The sequence below is a fragment of the Rhodamnia argentea genome, chromosome 10 (assembly GCF_020921035.1).
Source record: "Rhodamnia argentea isolate NSW1041297 chromosome 10, ASM2092103v1, whole genome shotgun sequence".
NCBI classification, from domain to species: domain Eukaryota; kingdom Viridiplantae; phylum Streptophyta; class Magnoliopsida; order Myrtales; family Myrtaceae; genus Rhodamnia; species Rhodamnia argentea.
In genome coordinates, this window is record NC_063159.1 from 7,417,318 (window position 1) to 7,430,327 (window position 13,010).

Below are 13,010 nucleotides of genomic sequence, written 5' to 3' on the forward strand. Positions count from 1 at the left end.
AAATTGTGTTAATACCACGAAAAATCATAAATCGGTATACCTGTGACAAACGGATGGCCAAATTATCAAATTAACATGTCATCCAATTCAGCAATTTGATAGTAAAATTTAATGAACGTTGACGGGGGGAAAATTTGTCATAGATATACCGATTTCGAATTTTTGGTGTTAAATTTTTTTTTAGGTAAATTTATGACATGTTTTCTAATTTAGAGTTTTTTGCGATATTAATCACAAGGATTATCTCTTTGCTAAAAAATGAATTACATGGAGAATTTGATTTCTCCTTGTTTTCGTGAATAAATGGGAAAATTGCTTTGAGTAAAATCAAGAAATTAGGGGTTTGGATCGAACGAACCATGAATTCGCCGCGGTCGATCTTGGGCCTTGGCCCAAATGGGCCGTTCCCTAGTAACCGGGCCGAGTCACTGGCTCAGTGACTCCGGCACCTGCTTTTACTTCAGCCCACATCGCTCGCGATGAAAATTTGGCGCCTTTTTCTCTCCCTTCTCCCTCCGCGAGAGTCTGAACTGAACCTCAGCGATTTCAGCGACGGAGAGACACCGAAACCCTCAGCCGGCGAGCCTCTTCTCCACCCGCAATGGTGTTCCTGCACCAGCAAGGACCTTCTCGGAAGAGAAACTCCTCCTTCAACCCCCCGTTTTCTCAGTCCAAGCTCCCCAGAACCACCACCGACCATCCGCCTCCGCCTCCGCCTCCACCGCCGCGGCCGGCGGTGAACGAAGTGGCGGGCGCGTCCCCGGAGGAGAAAATGGTGTCCATTCTGGCCGACGCGGGTTGCACGCTCTTGAACCTCGACTGCCCGCCCTGCCTACCCTCCGACGTCCACAGGTTCCGCGCTCACCTCCATCGCCTTCTCTCTGCTCCTTCTAACGACGCTCTGCGCTCCGATTTCGTCGCCGGTTTCTCCTATCATGTTCAATCTCCTAAGAATCTCCTCAGGTAATGGCGTATTTTTCAGTTTCCTTGAAGTTTTGTGCGATTCTCTGTTGCGAATGGGGGCGAAGAAATAATCTGTTCCGAATTGGTGCGTGCGATTGACTGTGATTGTTCGGAGGGATTTTGGTTCTGAGCCATTTGTTTCGTTGTTGAATTTGTACATGAATCGAAACCTAATCTGAGAAACTCTGCTTCTCTACCTTGTACATGGTCAGTTGTCTATGGGGGTGAATTAGACTCGGAACTCTCTGATGCTAAAGATATAAACCACGTGTGTTCTTCTTTTTGGCAATGAAATGCATCTTCGTAATCAAGTTAGTGTATTCAGTTGCATCGGAGGTCATCATGACGTTGAATAAGTTACAATCTCTCTCTCACCATTTCTCTGTTTTCAGGGTTCTCACAGGTTCAGATAATGGCGGTCTTTTGGCCACGAGAAGCAACAGCCTAGTTAGGAACCTCCTACTGGTCCCCTCAATTCAAGTTGATCTTCAAAACATACTCCTTGAGAAGCTTCCTGAATTTTTTGACGCAAACCCTCAACCCTCTGGGGCATCTTTGTCGCTCAAAGATGATGTTGCCAGGCTTATCATCAACCACTTGAGATGGCTTGATTTTATTGTTGATTCTAATTCATTCATTGATAAGTTGATGCAAGTCCTGTCCATTTGCCCCTTACATTTGAAGAAAGAGATTATTGGATCATTGCCTGAGATGATTGGTGACCAGAACTATGATACTGTGGTTAATTCCCTGGAACAAATGCTTCAAGAGGACACAGCAATTATAGTGCCTGTGCTCGACTCTCTTTCCAATCTTCATTTGGATGATCAGTTGAAAGATCAGGTAACATGTTTTAGCTTAGTCTTTGCTTTCTCTTTGGCTTGATTGTTGAGAAGATCTTGCAGAGAGTGACAAAATTGGACTTTACAAGCCCAATTGTTTTGTGAGTGTTACCCTCAAGCAGTTTCAGAGCACCCAGTTGATGATTATCTTTTCTTTCTTGAGCGATAACATTTCCATATTATAATTAGTTGTAGTCACTGGAACAATGTGTTTGACCAATTGCTTATACTGGATATTCATCCTTTGCGGCAGCAAAACAAAGGGATAAGAAAAATAGATTCTTAGCAATTCTTGAAACAATTATCATGCGAGGTTTGCCATCATTTGTAGGAAGTATCTGATGCAAATTTATGTAGTCCTCCATTGAAGTCAATCTAATGCATTTACTTCCAGACTGCACCAATATAGGAATTGACGTTCTTTTCGATTTGAAGGTCGTCACGATCGCATTATCATGCCTTAGAACAATTGATGGGGAGCACATGCCGTTTTTACTTAGGTTTTTATTGCTTTCAGCAACACCAGCAAACGTTCGAAGAATCATCTCACACATTCGTGAGCAGTTGAAATTTATTGGGGTATCCAATCATCATAGTAGCCAACATAGAAAACTAAAGGGAAAGTGTGTTGCAGATGGCATTGAGGCCTCCATCCTCAACACATTGAGATTGGGTCTAAGATTTAAGAATGTAAGTTTCCACTATTATAGTTTCTAGTAGTGTCACCACGTTATTCAGTGGAGCATTTCTTGATAGTTGTATTCACAGATTCTCTGTCAAGAAATTTTGAAAGAATTTGACAGCCTTAAGAGACCGCAAGATCACAAAGTCATTGACTTATGGCTTATCATGGTCATGTACATGAATGGCGATTCTGTCCAGAAAAGCATAAAAAAGATCTTCAAGAGAAAGATAGTTGATGATTGCATTCCGTTAGAAATGATTGATCAATGTCTCCATGGCCATGCAAACCTCGTACTGGTGCGTTTCTCTATTTATTAGCTATATGGGGATACAATATACTCTTCCTATCAAAAGATTTGCATATCAGCTAAAATATTTGGAAGCTGTATTTGATTGTTTTGCTCATATGTGATAGGACTACTTTCCGTCATTTCTCTCTCTGTGTGAGTACATTTTTTCTTGCAAAGAACACAAAGCAAGGACGTTTGGCATTCACATGTACACTTGTCTGTTTGAAGAAGTTGCGGATCCATATTCAAGGCAGGAAGTAAGAAACTCTAACAGATGTATTACTTCCTTTGGATGAGAAGAATATATGTACTGTGCGTATCATCATAATCTTGTTATGGTTTCTGTGCAGATTATAGGAGCATTAGTTACTCATGTGGGAAGTGGTGTAAATCTCGAAGTTGGTTCTGCTTTAGAGACCATGAATTTACTGGTTGCAAAGCATCCTCTGGAATTAATTCGGCTTTCTTCTTATATAAACGGTATTAAAGCCACCTATTGTTGTACTTAAAACTTCTATTTCAATAGATGTTGATTAGTTAAGACTTAAAATTTCTTCGATACACTTTGTGGTGTCCTCAGGTATCTTGGACTTTTTGGAAGGATTTAGTATGGAAAACCTGTATAAGGTTGGCATTTTCTCTCATACGTTCTCAAGTCAGGCCCTGAATTATCTCTTATCTTTTACAGACTTTCTCACATCGTAGGTGTATGAGGTTTTCAGCAATCTGGCACTATCAGTCAGATCAAGTCAAGATTCAATGGGTTCGTCTTTTGCAAACGAGCTTCTGATAGTTGTTCGAAAGCAGGTATCTAGATTCGTTCATGTACAAGGAAGACTAAGGATGTTTTCTTTCTGTAGATTTTGGTGTATTGATTTGACTAAATTGTGTCAATTGGTTGACTAATTGGTGGCCTTCTAATTGGGTAGGTCAATCATCCAGATATGAATTACAAGAAGATGGGATTGATTGGAAGTTTGAAGATAGTTTCATGCATTGGCGATGCAAATAACATTCTCTCTCCAGATCCATCTCTGGTGCCACCTACTGCTGTTGCTTGACTTCTCCATCGCTTGTCAATATTGTTTACACTCAAAAGTGGCCAAGAATCTTGATTATACCTTCTTAAGAATAGGGAGTAACCTACCCTGAAAATGAAAACTAAGAAGTGAAACAAAGCTGCATATGTGAAGCTTGCACATACAAGCATAGGGTAAACACTAGCAAGTATGTGTTACCGTGTTCTTGCCATGTAACTTGGAGCGCTTTAACTCATTAATTCTATGATATGTGACTTTTTATGAGATATTTTTGCAGAAGTCCAATGTTGAGGAGGCCTTGGAGCTCTTGGAAACATGTTTAAAGTCCTGCAAACAATTGGCCTTGCCACTGACCCTCTTTTATGATGAAATGACCGCCTTGTTGAGTCAAAGAAATCTGCACCCAGCAATAATGGAATGGTGAAATTTTGTTTTGAGTTGATTTAGCTGTTAATTTTGGCTAAAAAAAAATACATTGGGGGCATTACCTACCCGTTCTTGTTGTAGGATTGGTAAAAATGCTGGAGAATTAGAATCTATATATCTTTTGGATCTTGAAGATGGGAAGTTGCCTCTTAATGATTCCTATGGCGGATTAGAAGGTGAATAAAGTCTGCATTTTGGGAATTTTGCTCTTCAACAGAAATTTGTCAATGTGTTCGAGAAAAGATAGTTGCACATAATAGCTTCTCTGACTTCCCTTTGTAGGGGAACTATGGATGAACTTGGATGGTGATATATCTCCGATATGCGTGAACATTTTGCCTTTGACTTCCTCATCATTGCAGTTATGTCAATTTGATGCCTAACTCTCCGCTTCATGAAAGTCTTGGTGATTTCTTTTGACACTGTTATTTCTTTTTGTTGCAGGTCTCCTCTATTACAGATTCTGCCTGCCAACATTCTCCTACTTTCTACAGTAAGTGCATGTTCTTTCAACCAATTTGAAGAGCTTTGAATTCTCGCAAATTTATACAGTTTCTGTTGCCAGGTTGAAAGATCAACGAATCAAGGATCTCTTGGAGGGATTGATGCACTCCTTGGATGTCCCTTGCACCTTCCTTCCTCTAAGGTGAAACTACAATGTGCCACCCTGAGCTCTATTTCATCAACTTACAATCTTTGTAGAGGTTAAAAGGTGAACATTGATGGACGAATTATGTATGCCTATAATTTTCCTCGTAAGACTGGGGTGGTTCGGAAACTCTCTCTGTTACTTGGGATTTTTTTAGCAAAGAAGGGTATTTTGGATATCTTGAGCCGATTTTTTTTTGGTTTACTGTGTCCGCGGATGCTAGTTTTGTGAATCCTCTATTATTTGACCTATGGAGGAGAGGAAAAGAAACCCTTTATTACTTGCCCCATGGAGGAGAGGAAAAGGAAACCTCCATTACTTGCCCCATGAAGGAGAGGAAAAGGAATTGTCTCATCCCTAGAAATATTGCATATGTATGTGGAGGAAGCAGGCTCTTTCTGATGATCCATTACCAAGTCAGAGAAAGCACCTTAAATATCAACTGCAATTTGTGACATTTTCCATGTGTTGCTCTGTTGACATACCTTGGTTCATTTTTGTTGCTTGTTAATGCAGCTAGATGTTTTAGTTATAACATGCATTTTTACTACCTTGATGCCAGTATTTCTCCAAAGCTGTGTGGCAGTCTCTCACAGGAAAGCAGAAGCAGATAGTGTGCCTCTCACTCTATTATGCGGCTAACTGGATTAGAGAACTGGTATATAAAGTTTAAAGTCATCCCTCCACCCTTAAAATTTAACATGAAAGTTTGGTGCATAGCCTGTAACAATTGTTCTGTCTCATGTAGCTCAATGCTTTCTCCACACAAGTTGCTGGAAAATTTGAATGTACTAGTCAAGCTACAAAAGAGGACATAATCAACAAACTGCTGAAGCGATTGAGGAACCTAGTGTATGTGCCTCTTTCACAAATTTTCATGCTTTGTACAGCTGCCCCTTTGGTTGTCAAACCCACTGCGCCAAGTGATTTTATGTTTATGTTGTGATTGAAGTTAAGAGCCATGGTCGTTAAAATCTGGACTTAAATCTTAAAATTTTATGATTTTACCATTTTGAAGCCATTGCATGATGTAAATCCGTCTTAGACTTTCTAGTAATATATAATCTTTTAAAATTCTGTGTAGATTCAAAAGATGTTGAATGATTTTTCATCATGTGAAAGTTTTAAATCGGTGGAGTTGTATATGTGAGTATTCTAAGATGTTCAAGAGAGGGAGAAAAGATTTAAAGGCTACATGTTTAGTGAAAGACTTGATGAAAGAAGGTAATTACGGTTTTTGGGTGTCTCTTGTGCTCTATAATGGAGCCATCTTATGTATTTTCATCGAGTCAATCAGCAAAAATTAACCTTTGAATCTTTTCCCCCTTCCTCTCTTGAACATCCAAACAGAGTGTAAGAGACCTGAGAAGCTTGTGTGATGACAGCTGATACGAAAAAGTGTATCATGCTTGAATCTAACTAGGGTTCGCGGTGGTAGAGGAACTTCCTTTGGTTTCCATATAAAGGACACGACGAGCATAGACTTGCCGTGGTAAGGAAGAAGGGTGGAAAGAATTTGGAATGGCAATTGGGTATAATTCCTGAGGGCGAGAGGAGTAGAATAAAACACAGATAGACTATTGCAGATTGGTAGCCTGTAAAGTTTTCTATTTGGTAATTGATGCTTTTGTTGCAATGTCTTGCCTTTCCTTTCGAGAACTGTATTGTCTAGACAGGGATGACAATTAATTTTATCTTTGATGTAGACCGTTTTCTTCTGCTTTATTTTATTTCATACAGGATAATTCGGCCTCCTTATTCTGAAGTTTTACATGACATGCACATGTTTCACTGATGTTGTTAGTAAATTTGTAGTTCTATGTTGCTTATACATTAAACATGAGCATGGTGCTACTAAAAATTGGCGAGTGATTGATTTAAGAGGGAGTCAGTTTCATTCTTATATTTGGTGATGTAGATTTTTGGAGAGCTTGTTAAACAATCACTTAGAGTCTTACCCACTATGCCTGCCGGAGCTCCATCTTCACTTAGAGCAGCCCAAGTCTTCAAATTTAAGCCAACTTTATCCAGTTGGACATCTGAAAAAGAAGAATGAGCTGAAGAGAGCACATGATCTCACTTTTCCAAACAAGTGTGAAAAAATGACTGACTCTGAACCAAGTTCATGCGCTGATAGAAAGCTTCATCAGCCCACTATAGTGGATGTGTTAAATAAGGCAAGAGTAATGACAAGCCCAGAAGTGCAAAATGATGATTCTTCAAGTCCACATATGAATGGCGGGAGAACCACGTTGGAAGATCAGCATACTTGTGATTCTGATGAGAAGTTAACCCTAGAAATTTCTGCAGCTACTACAGTTCTGGAACTGCAGAGATCCAAGTTCAGACCACTTCTGCTTCAGTGTTACTCCATTTTGGCATTCTCAAAGGTATGATGAATGGACTTTGTCCTTTATGTCTCTGTTTGCAAGCTAAACTGTTGCATCTATCTTTATATCTTGGTCATTAGCACCTTTTTGCATCCCACTTTTTTTAAAACTTTGCAATAGCTGAAAGAAAATGACAGTGGATTGCAAGTACTTGAATGAATCCTAAGTCATTCCTTTGGTGGAGGAAATCTCGGTATTATTTGGAATCTTGTGACAGATTGTCCCCATTGTTACTTTCTTTTATGTAGGTAATCAAACAGATAGTTCGACATGTCACCAGAATTTTTTGTAACTGTCTATGTTCTCTCATTCATCAAATATAAATTGCATGTTCTGATGTGCATGAGATGCCACTTTTTCTGTCTTATCATACTTCTATCAGTGGTGGCAATTATTTTACTATACTTACCAATGAAGTTTTAAGGCTAGTGATAGATTATGTACAATTGGTAAATGAGTTGGGATCACATTATGGACTAGTATCACATAATGAAAAATTGATGGCCATTTAAAAGTAGCACACATGGAACTTGCTGGCTATTTAGCTAGTGAATGCCTATGGCAGTAGTGCCAATTACCTGCGTAGGATCTTTGCCTTCGCTTAGGTGAACATGAGTTGTAAAGAAGGAAACTACTCCTTTCCGGATAGCTTAAGCAAGCAGAACCAACCATAATAAATACACGACGGAGAGTAGCAACAATAAAATTATCACGGTGGATAAGATAGCAATGGCGTTGATGTCAAGTATATAACCATGAGATCAACCAAGAAGGTGGAAAAGGGATGGCAAATAAGTCTCTTTCTAAGCTACCTATGACTTTCATGATGCATAATGTTCAACTGTTCTAGAATGGAAGAGCAATTCAAATGCCAAGAATGATGGAGGAAACAAGATTGACATTGAGGTGGTGAGGCTAGTAACCTGACCTTACTTATGAAAATAGTATACTGCATCTAATAAATAGGCCCTAACACACCCATATTGGACGCAAATTTGTGGCCAGTTCCTAGAGATACACATTTCAGAAGATCCTTAACTTGGTACATCAAAAAAGTGATGCTTGAGCTGACAAATGTCCCTGAATGTCTCTTATTTTGGATGACGAGTTCTAGCTTTTTATATTTATACAACTGTGGAGCTCATGGGGTCTCCCTTACAGGTGTGAAACCTTTATACCTTTTGGAGAAGGGAACAATCCAGGTTGACACTGCTTAAAATCAGCCTTAGGATAGTAAAGTTGGATGAAATTTGGTAGACGGTGATAAATCAGCCAATTAATTTTTGAATTACATGGACGTGATCCTTTCACTCACTCCCCCCTCTTCTCTCACACATGTAACCGGGATCAGTTATAAAATTATATGTTGCAGGGTTATTCTCTTCTTGAGGTTAAGAGCAAACGCTAGGCATTCCTTTGATTAGGTTTTTAAGCTTAAATGTAGCCAAACTTGCTGACACGTGATTTTTTTATTTTTATTTTAGAGATTTGCTCTTGCAAATGGGATCATGCCCTCACAATTTGATTTTATAAATTTGGCATCGTGTGGCTGTGGTAGAAAATTGGTGTGTACTATCATGAGATAGATGAAGACTTTTTCAAAGATACTGTCTAGTTTATTTTTCAGATATAGACATTCAGTGGCATATATATATAACAAAAATTTATATTGTTGTAATGTTGCAAAGATCCTTGTAGTATATATTTAGAATCACACATTTACAGGATGAAAGCAATAGCCTACTTGGTTGTAAATGATAGGCTGTTTTAATAATGGCTATTCATGTCCTCTAAATTGCAGAAAGAGGAGACCTGTTGCTCAGATCCCATGGCTGAGGTACCTTATCAACCTAGATTTGCCGTTTTTCTTTCAAGTTAAGATCCTTACTAGTTTCTTAAGTTGATTATCTTCTTTCAGTTACCCCTATGTCTGTACCTTCTGAGAGATCTTCATAAGAAGCTGGATTACTTCAAAACTACATGTAATGGCTGTGCTGCATCTGGATTTGCTGGTGTTACCTTGGAAGAGTTCTTACTTAAAATCAGACCACTCTTTCCCTCTTTGAAGAGGCATTTAGATAGTGCAATGAGTATCCTTGAAGAAGGTATGTATGCCCCCTCTAGTTGGTCGAGATATTTGCTTGTGATGATGTTCCTAAAATTTTAAGAAAATATTTTGCAGGTGATCACAATTGCAGAGGACACTGGAAAGATCAGAGCATTAATGCTGGGAATCCAAATCTTCCTGATTGTGTGCTCACGGTGACTTCAGCGACAACTTTTTTAATAAAGGAAGTACTTCATTGTCTTAGTGAGGTAGGTCTTTATGCTTGTTGGCTCATCATCTTTTGTGATCACTGCATGCATGGCTTGTCTTAATAATATATAATGGAAATGGCAGATGCTAAATCTTCCAGATATTCAAAGGGACACAACAATCCTTTCAGATCTGCTACGTGCTTTTCAGCCACTTGAAATGCCTGACAGTAATATCTCAGGCATGCAGCCCCGTCCTATGCCTGGGAGCATAGAATACTTATACTGCGGTGCTTATTCATTTCTGGAGAACATTTTGGACAGTGGTTTGTCGTCCATCCTTTGTTTTGTTTCATTTTGTATTTGGATGCTTTGTCACTCCAAATTCCTAAGAATTATCTCCTTCCTGCAGCCTGCTCCTTTTCCATCATGACAGCATCAGAAACTCTTCTTACGCTTGAAGCAGCTTTGAGCTCAGCCCAGAAGTTCAACAGTAAGTTGATTGGGGCAAACTGTAAATTTCCACAGTCAGGATTCAATCAGGATGTCCTTCTAAACCTGCGTAGAAGACTTGGAATTTGTGCTGAGAAGATTCTGAAGCATAGATGGGATGCTGAGAATGTTGAGAACAATTGGAAGAGTAAAGTGAGACTATCCCCATTACGCCATCTCCCTTTACTTCAAAGTTTGATTTTAGTGATGAGAGCGCCCTGTCAACAAATTGCATATGGTCCTTGCTCCATTAGGAGTGTGACTTAGCTTCTAGATTTTCTCAGAAACAGTCACGTATCTTTTATGATAAAGCTTTCCTTTCAGCAGGGAGACAGAGTACACAAGGTCTTGCATGTTTACCTGGGGAACAGTGAATCTACAACAAATGTGCTAAATGAACTTGCCCTCTCTGTGTTACCACAGGTGAATAAAAGTACTTCGCTGCACATTTGAAATGATTCTTTAGTTCGAAGATGGATGGCTACCAAAATAGGCATTTTATTCCTGGCTGTTTAAAGCGCTTAAATTTGTTGTTGTTTCTTCTGGCCAAAGCTTCAATTTGTTGTTAAAAATGCCCTCCAAGAAATTAAATTTAGTCTCAAGCAAGAACAAAAATAGAGTAGCTGACTTGGCTCAGGCTGTGAACAGACTTTCTAGACGAACTTATTTATAAATCCCGCCGTGCCCCAATATTCATTATCAATGCTTCTTTATTAGGCCTTGGTGTGCAAAATGGACGAAAGCGATGTGCATCATGGCTTCGCATGCTTGTGCTCTGCGACATTTCATGTATGGTACCGGGTTTTGGTAAGAAATCTGATTCCTGTTATACATCTGGTAATTAACCATGCATTTTCGGGAAGTATTCTTACAGAGGGTGTTTCTCATTTAGCATGAAGTCAACCTTATTCGATTCAATGATTTGGTGAGTTCCAAGTCAAAGATTGAACGCTAGTTTATAATTTTTGCCAGTTTATTTAAAATATGCCTTTATTTGTCCTCAATTGTGATTCAGGTTAAAGAAGTTGGTCTTAGGAGTAAATCGGATGCTGGTAGACTTGGAAAGGATGCCACACACGATGTCGTAAGAGGACTTCTTATTAAACTGCTGGAGCCTGTGAATGTGGTTGTATCCCTAGTTAATATGTGCAGGACATGTGACAAGGTAAGCGAGCTGCACAGAATAATTCGTGTTTCCCCTTATTTAGGGGGAAGATCTTGATTTTAACTGTTGCATTGAATTGATTACAAGAGATAATTGGGTAGGTGACTATGCATGCTATGGCTGTCAAATATGGGGGGAAATTTGTTGATTCTTTTCTAAAAGGTAAATAATGATTTTCAATTGCATTAATTGTTGTTTTGAGTGCTTTTTCTACTGAGCTCTCGACTGTCTTCCCAGTTCTTGAGTTTTTGGAGTTGCAGTTTCAAGCGCACCAAGAACTTGTGATACAGCTGGTGAGATTAGATGCTTTAAATGTACTCTGCTACTTGGATGTTATAAACTGGAAAAAAGTCTTAGCGGCTGTCACAATGCTTTTTATTAATGATCAAGGTTAAAGAGCTCCAGAAGGCCACAAGAACATTGCAGACACTGTGCTCTGAAGCAAAGGTTGGCATTGCTTCTTCAATTTGTCAGAGGCAAAATCATTTTCACTTAAATGCTAATGTTTCTGTTTACTTTTAAGGGTTTGAAACAAATGTCCATCACCAGCAAAATTCCTGCTATGAAAAGGTCTCTAGAGCGACTTTTATTTCGTGTCAAGGCTCTTCTCCACAATCCATCAAGCGGATGCGCTTTTTGGATGGGTATGCAAACTTATCCTTGTTTCACCCCGTTAAAATATTTTCTTGTTCTTCAATGTTCACACACTGGTTTCCGAGTTTAGTCCGCACAGTGGCCACTTTCCACTACTTGTTTTCAGGTCTCACGAGATAGTTACTTATGGCTGCAGGTTTTTGTACTTTCGCAGTGGCCTTTCAATTGTTTGCTTCTGAAGAATCACTATTGATCTTTCAGTCGCTGATATGGTTTTCTCTAAATGGCAAAAGCTAACCATGCTTGACCTCTGACTGCTGTTCACATCTTCCCCTCTGCCTGACAGGTAATTTGAAACATAAAGACTTGGCAGGTCAGGTTGTAAGCTCGCAGGCATACAATGATGAACAAGACTTTAGTGTCGGTGAAGATGCGAGGGGAGAAGATGCGGATGAGCCTCCGTTAGGCGAGCCTGATGAAGAAACGGAACAAGGGTGAAAAGATAGCAACGCCTTCATGTCACCGGCTGTGAATGGATCAAACGTGCAAACTGAAGGTTTTTGTTATCTACTGCGTTCAATTTATTTTGGCGGCATCTGTACATAATAGCAGAAGCGCGGCTGTTGTATCATTGTCCGCATTCCGGGGTCATCGACTTTCAGCTTACAAGGTGGTTTTTACCCTCTCGCAGGGCTATTTAATATATTTTAATTCCTCTGGCATTTCATTAAGATGAGTGTATCGACACAATGGTAAAGTGATATAATTTTCCTTTTTTTTTTAAGTAATTGATTTAAGTTTTCTTTTCTATTTCATAATTTGGAGAAAGGGAAGTGTCATAACTTTCTTACTATACTAAGTGCCGTGACTCTTAAAACATATTAACTCAGGTGATATAACTTTCGCGCCATGTTCACTTGATAGATATGACTTTGATAAAATGTTCAATATAAGTGTCGGATATCTAATGGGGTGGGCCACTTGTGGTGGACGTTTATTAATAGTTATGACATTCAAGTGACCGATTGAAAAGTCACAACACTCAAGTGAATAAATTTTAAAAGTTATGGCACTTAAGAGATTGATTGAAAAGTTAGAACACTCAATTGACCGTCATATCAAAGTTAACTAAAATATGCAAAGGAGAAAAAGCGATGTACCATTCGTTCGTAATCGTGCTCGGGGCCACGAATAGGTTGCTTCACTTCATCCTCCACGG

At 39.3% G+C, this 13,010-nt stretch overlaps 2 protein-coding genes and 1 long non-coding RNA gene across 6 annotated transcripts in view; 2 read left to right on the forward strand and 1 right to left on the reverse strand.

Moving 5' to 3' along the window:
- Positions 1 to 13,010, forward strand: part of LOC115750563 (protein FAR-RED ELONGATED HYPOCOTYL 3) — an 874,908-nt gene that overhangs the window by 653,744 nt on the left and 208,154 nt on the right. The gene's annotated exons all lie outside the window — the stretch shown is intronic.
- Positions 400 to 12,568, forward strand: LOC115750550 (Fanconi anemia group D2 protein homolog). 4 transcript variants are annotated; one of them, XR_007199824.1, is made up of 32 exons: positions 400 to 963; positions 1,356 to 1,806; positions 2,241 to 2,495; positions 2,574 to 2,786; positions 2,905 to 3,036; positions 3,130 to 3,259; positions 3,360 to 3,406; positions 3,485 to 3,586; positions 3,709 to 3,816; positions 4,097 to 4,239; positions 4,327 to 4,421; positions 4,528 to 4,606; positions 4,690 to 4,738; positions 4,811 to 4,891; positions 5,457 to 5,552; positions 5,643 to 5,746; positions 6,813 to 7,284; positions 9,086 to 9,121; positions 9,203 to 9,389; positions 9,467 to 9,600; positions 9,686 to 9,866; positions 9,953 to 10,185; positions 10,357 to 10,455; positions 10,750 to 10,839; positions 10,925 to 10,957; positions 11,048 to 11,197; positions 11,299 to 11,359; positions 11,435 to 11,490; positions 11,588 to 11,644; positions 11,721 to 11,841; positions 12,138 to 12,438; positions 12,524 to 12,568. XR_007199824.1 is itself a non-coding variant. In XM_030687998.2 (31 exons), the coding sequence occupies exons 1-31, from the start codon at positions 602 to 604 to the stop codon at positions 12,287 to 12,289; spliced, it is 4,509 nt and encodes a 1,502-aa protein (XP_030543858.1). In that variant the 5' UTR covers positions 400 to 601; the 3' UTR covers positions 12,290 to 12,522. The 4 variants fall into 4 exon arrangements, 3 of the variants coding, with proteins under 3 accessions (XP_030543858.1, XP_030543859.1, XP_048141882.1); XM_030687998.2 differs by lacking the exon at positions 12,524 to 12,568 and having other exon boundaries at positions 12,138 to 12,522; XM_030687999.2 differs by lacking the exon at positions 12,524 to 12,568 and having other exon boundaries at positions 10,360 to 10,455; positions 12,138 to 12,522.
- Positions 5,094 to 5,547, reverse strand: LOC125316752. The gene is made up of 2 exons (XR_007199833.1): positions 5,205 to 5,547; positions 5,094 to 5,166 (listed from the first exon to the last, which is right to left on the reverse strand). It is a non-coding gene; the product is annotated as an uncharacterized LOC125316752 (long non-coding RNA).

What these genes read in the sequence shown, in the direction of transcription:
- LOC115750550 (XM_030687998.2), top strand. Translation starts at nt 602, where the DNA reads ATGGTGTTCCTGCACCAGCAAGGACCTTCTCGGAAGAGAAACTCCTCC. An exon ending in TCTCTCCAGATCCATCTCTG is followed by an intron (nt 3,817 to 4,096) that starts GTGCCACCTACT and finishes ATATTTTTGCAG; the next exon opens with AAGTCCAATGTTGAGGAGGC. An exon ending in TTATTCGATTCAATGATTTG is followed by an intron (nt 10,958 to 11,047) that starts GTGAGTTCCAAG and finishes ATTGTGATTCAG; the next exon opens with GTTAAAGAAGTTGGTCTTAG.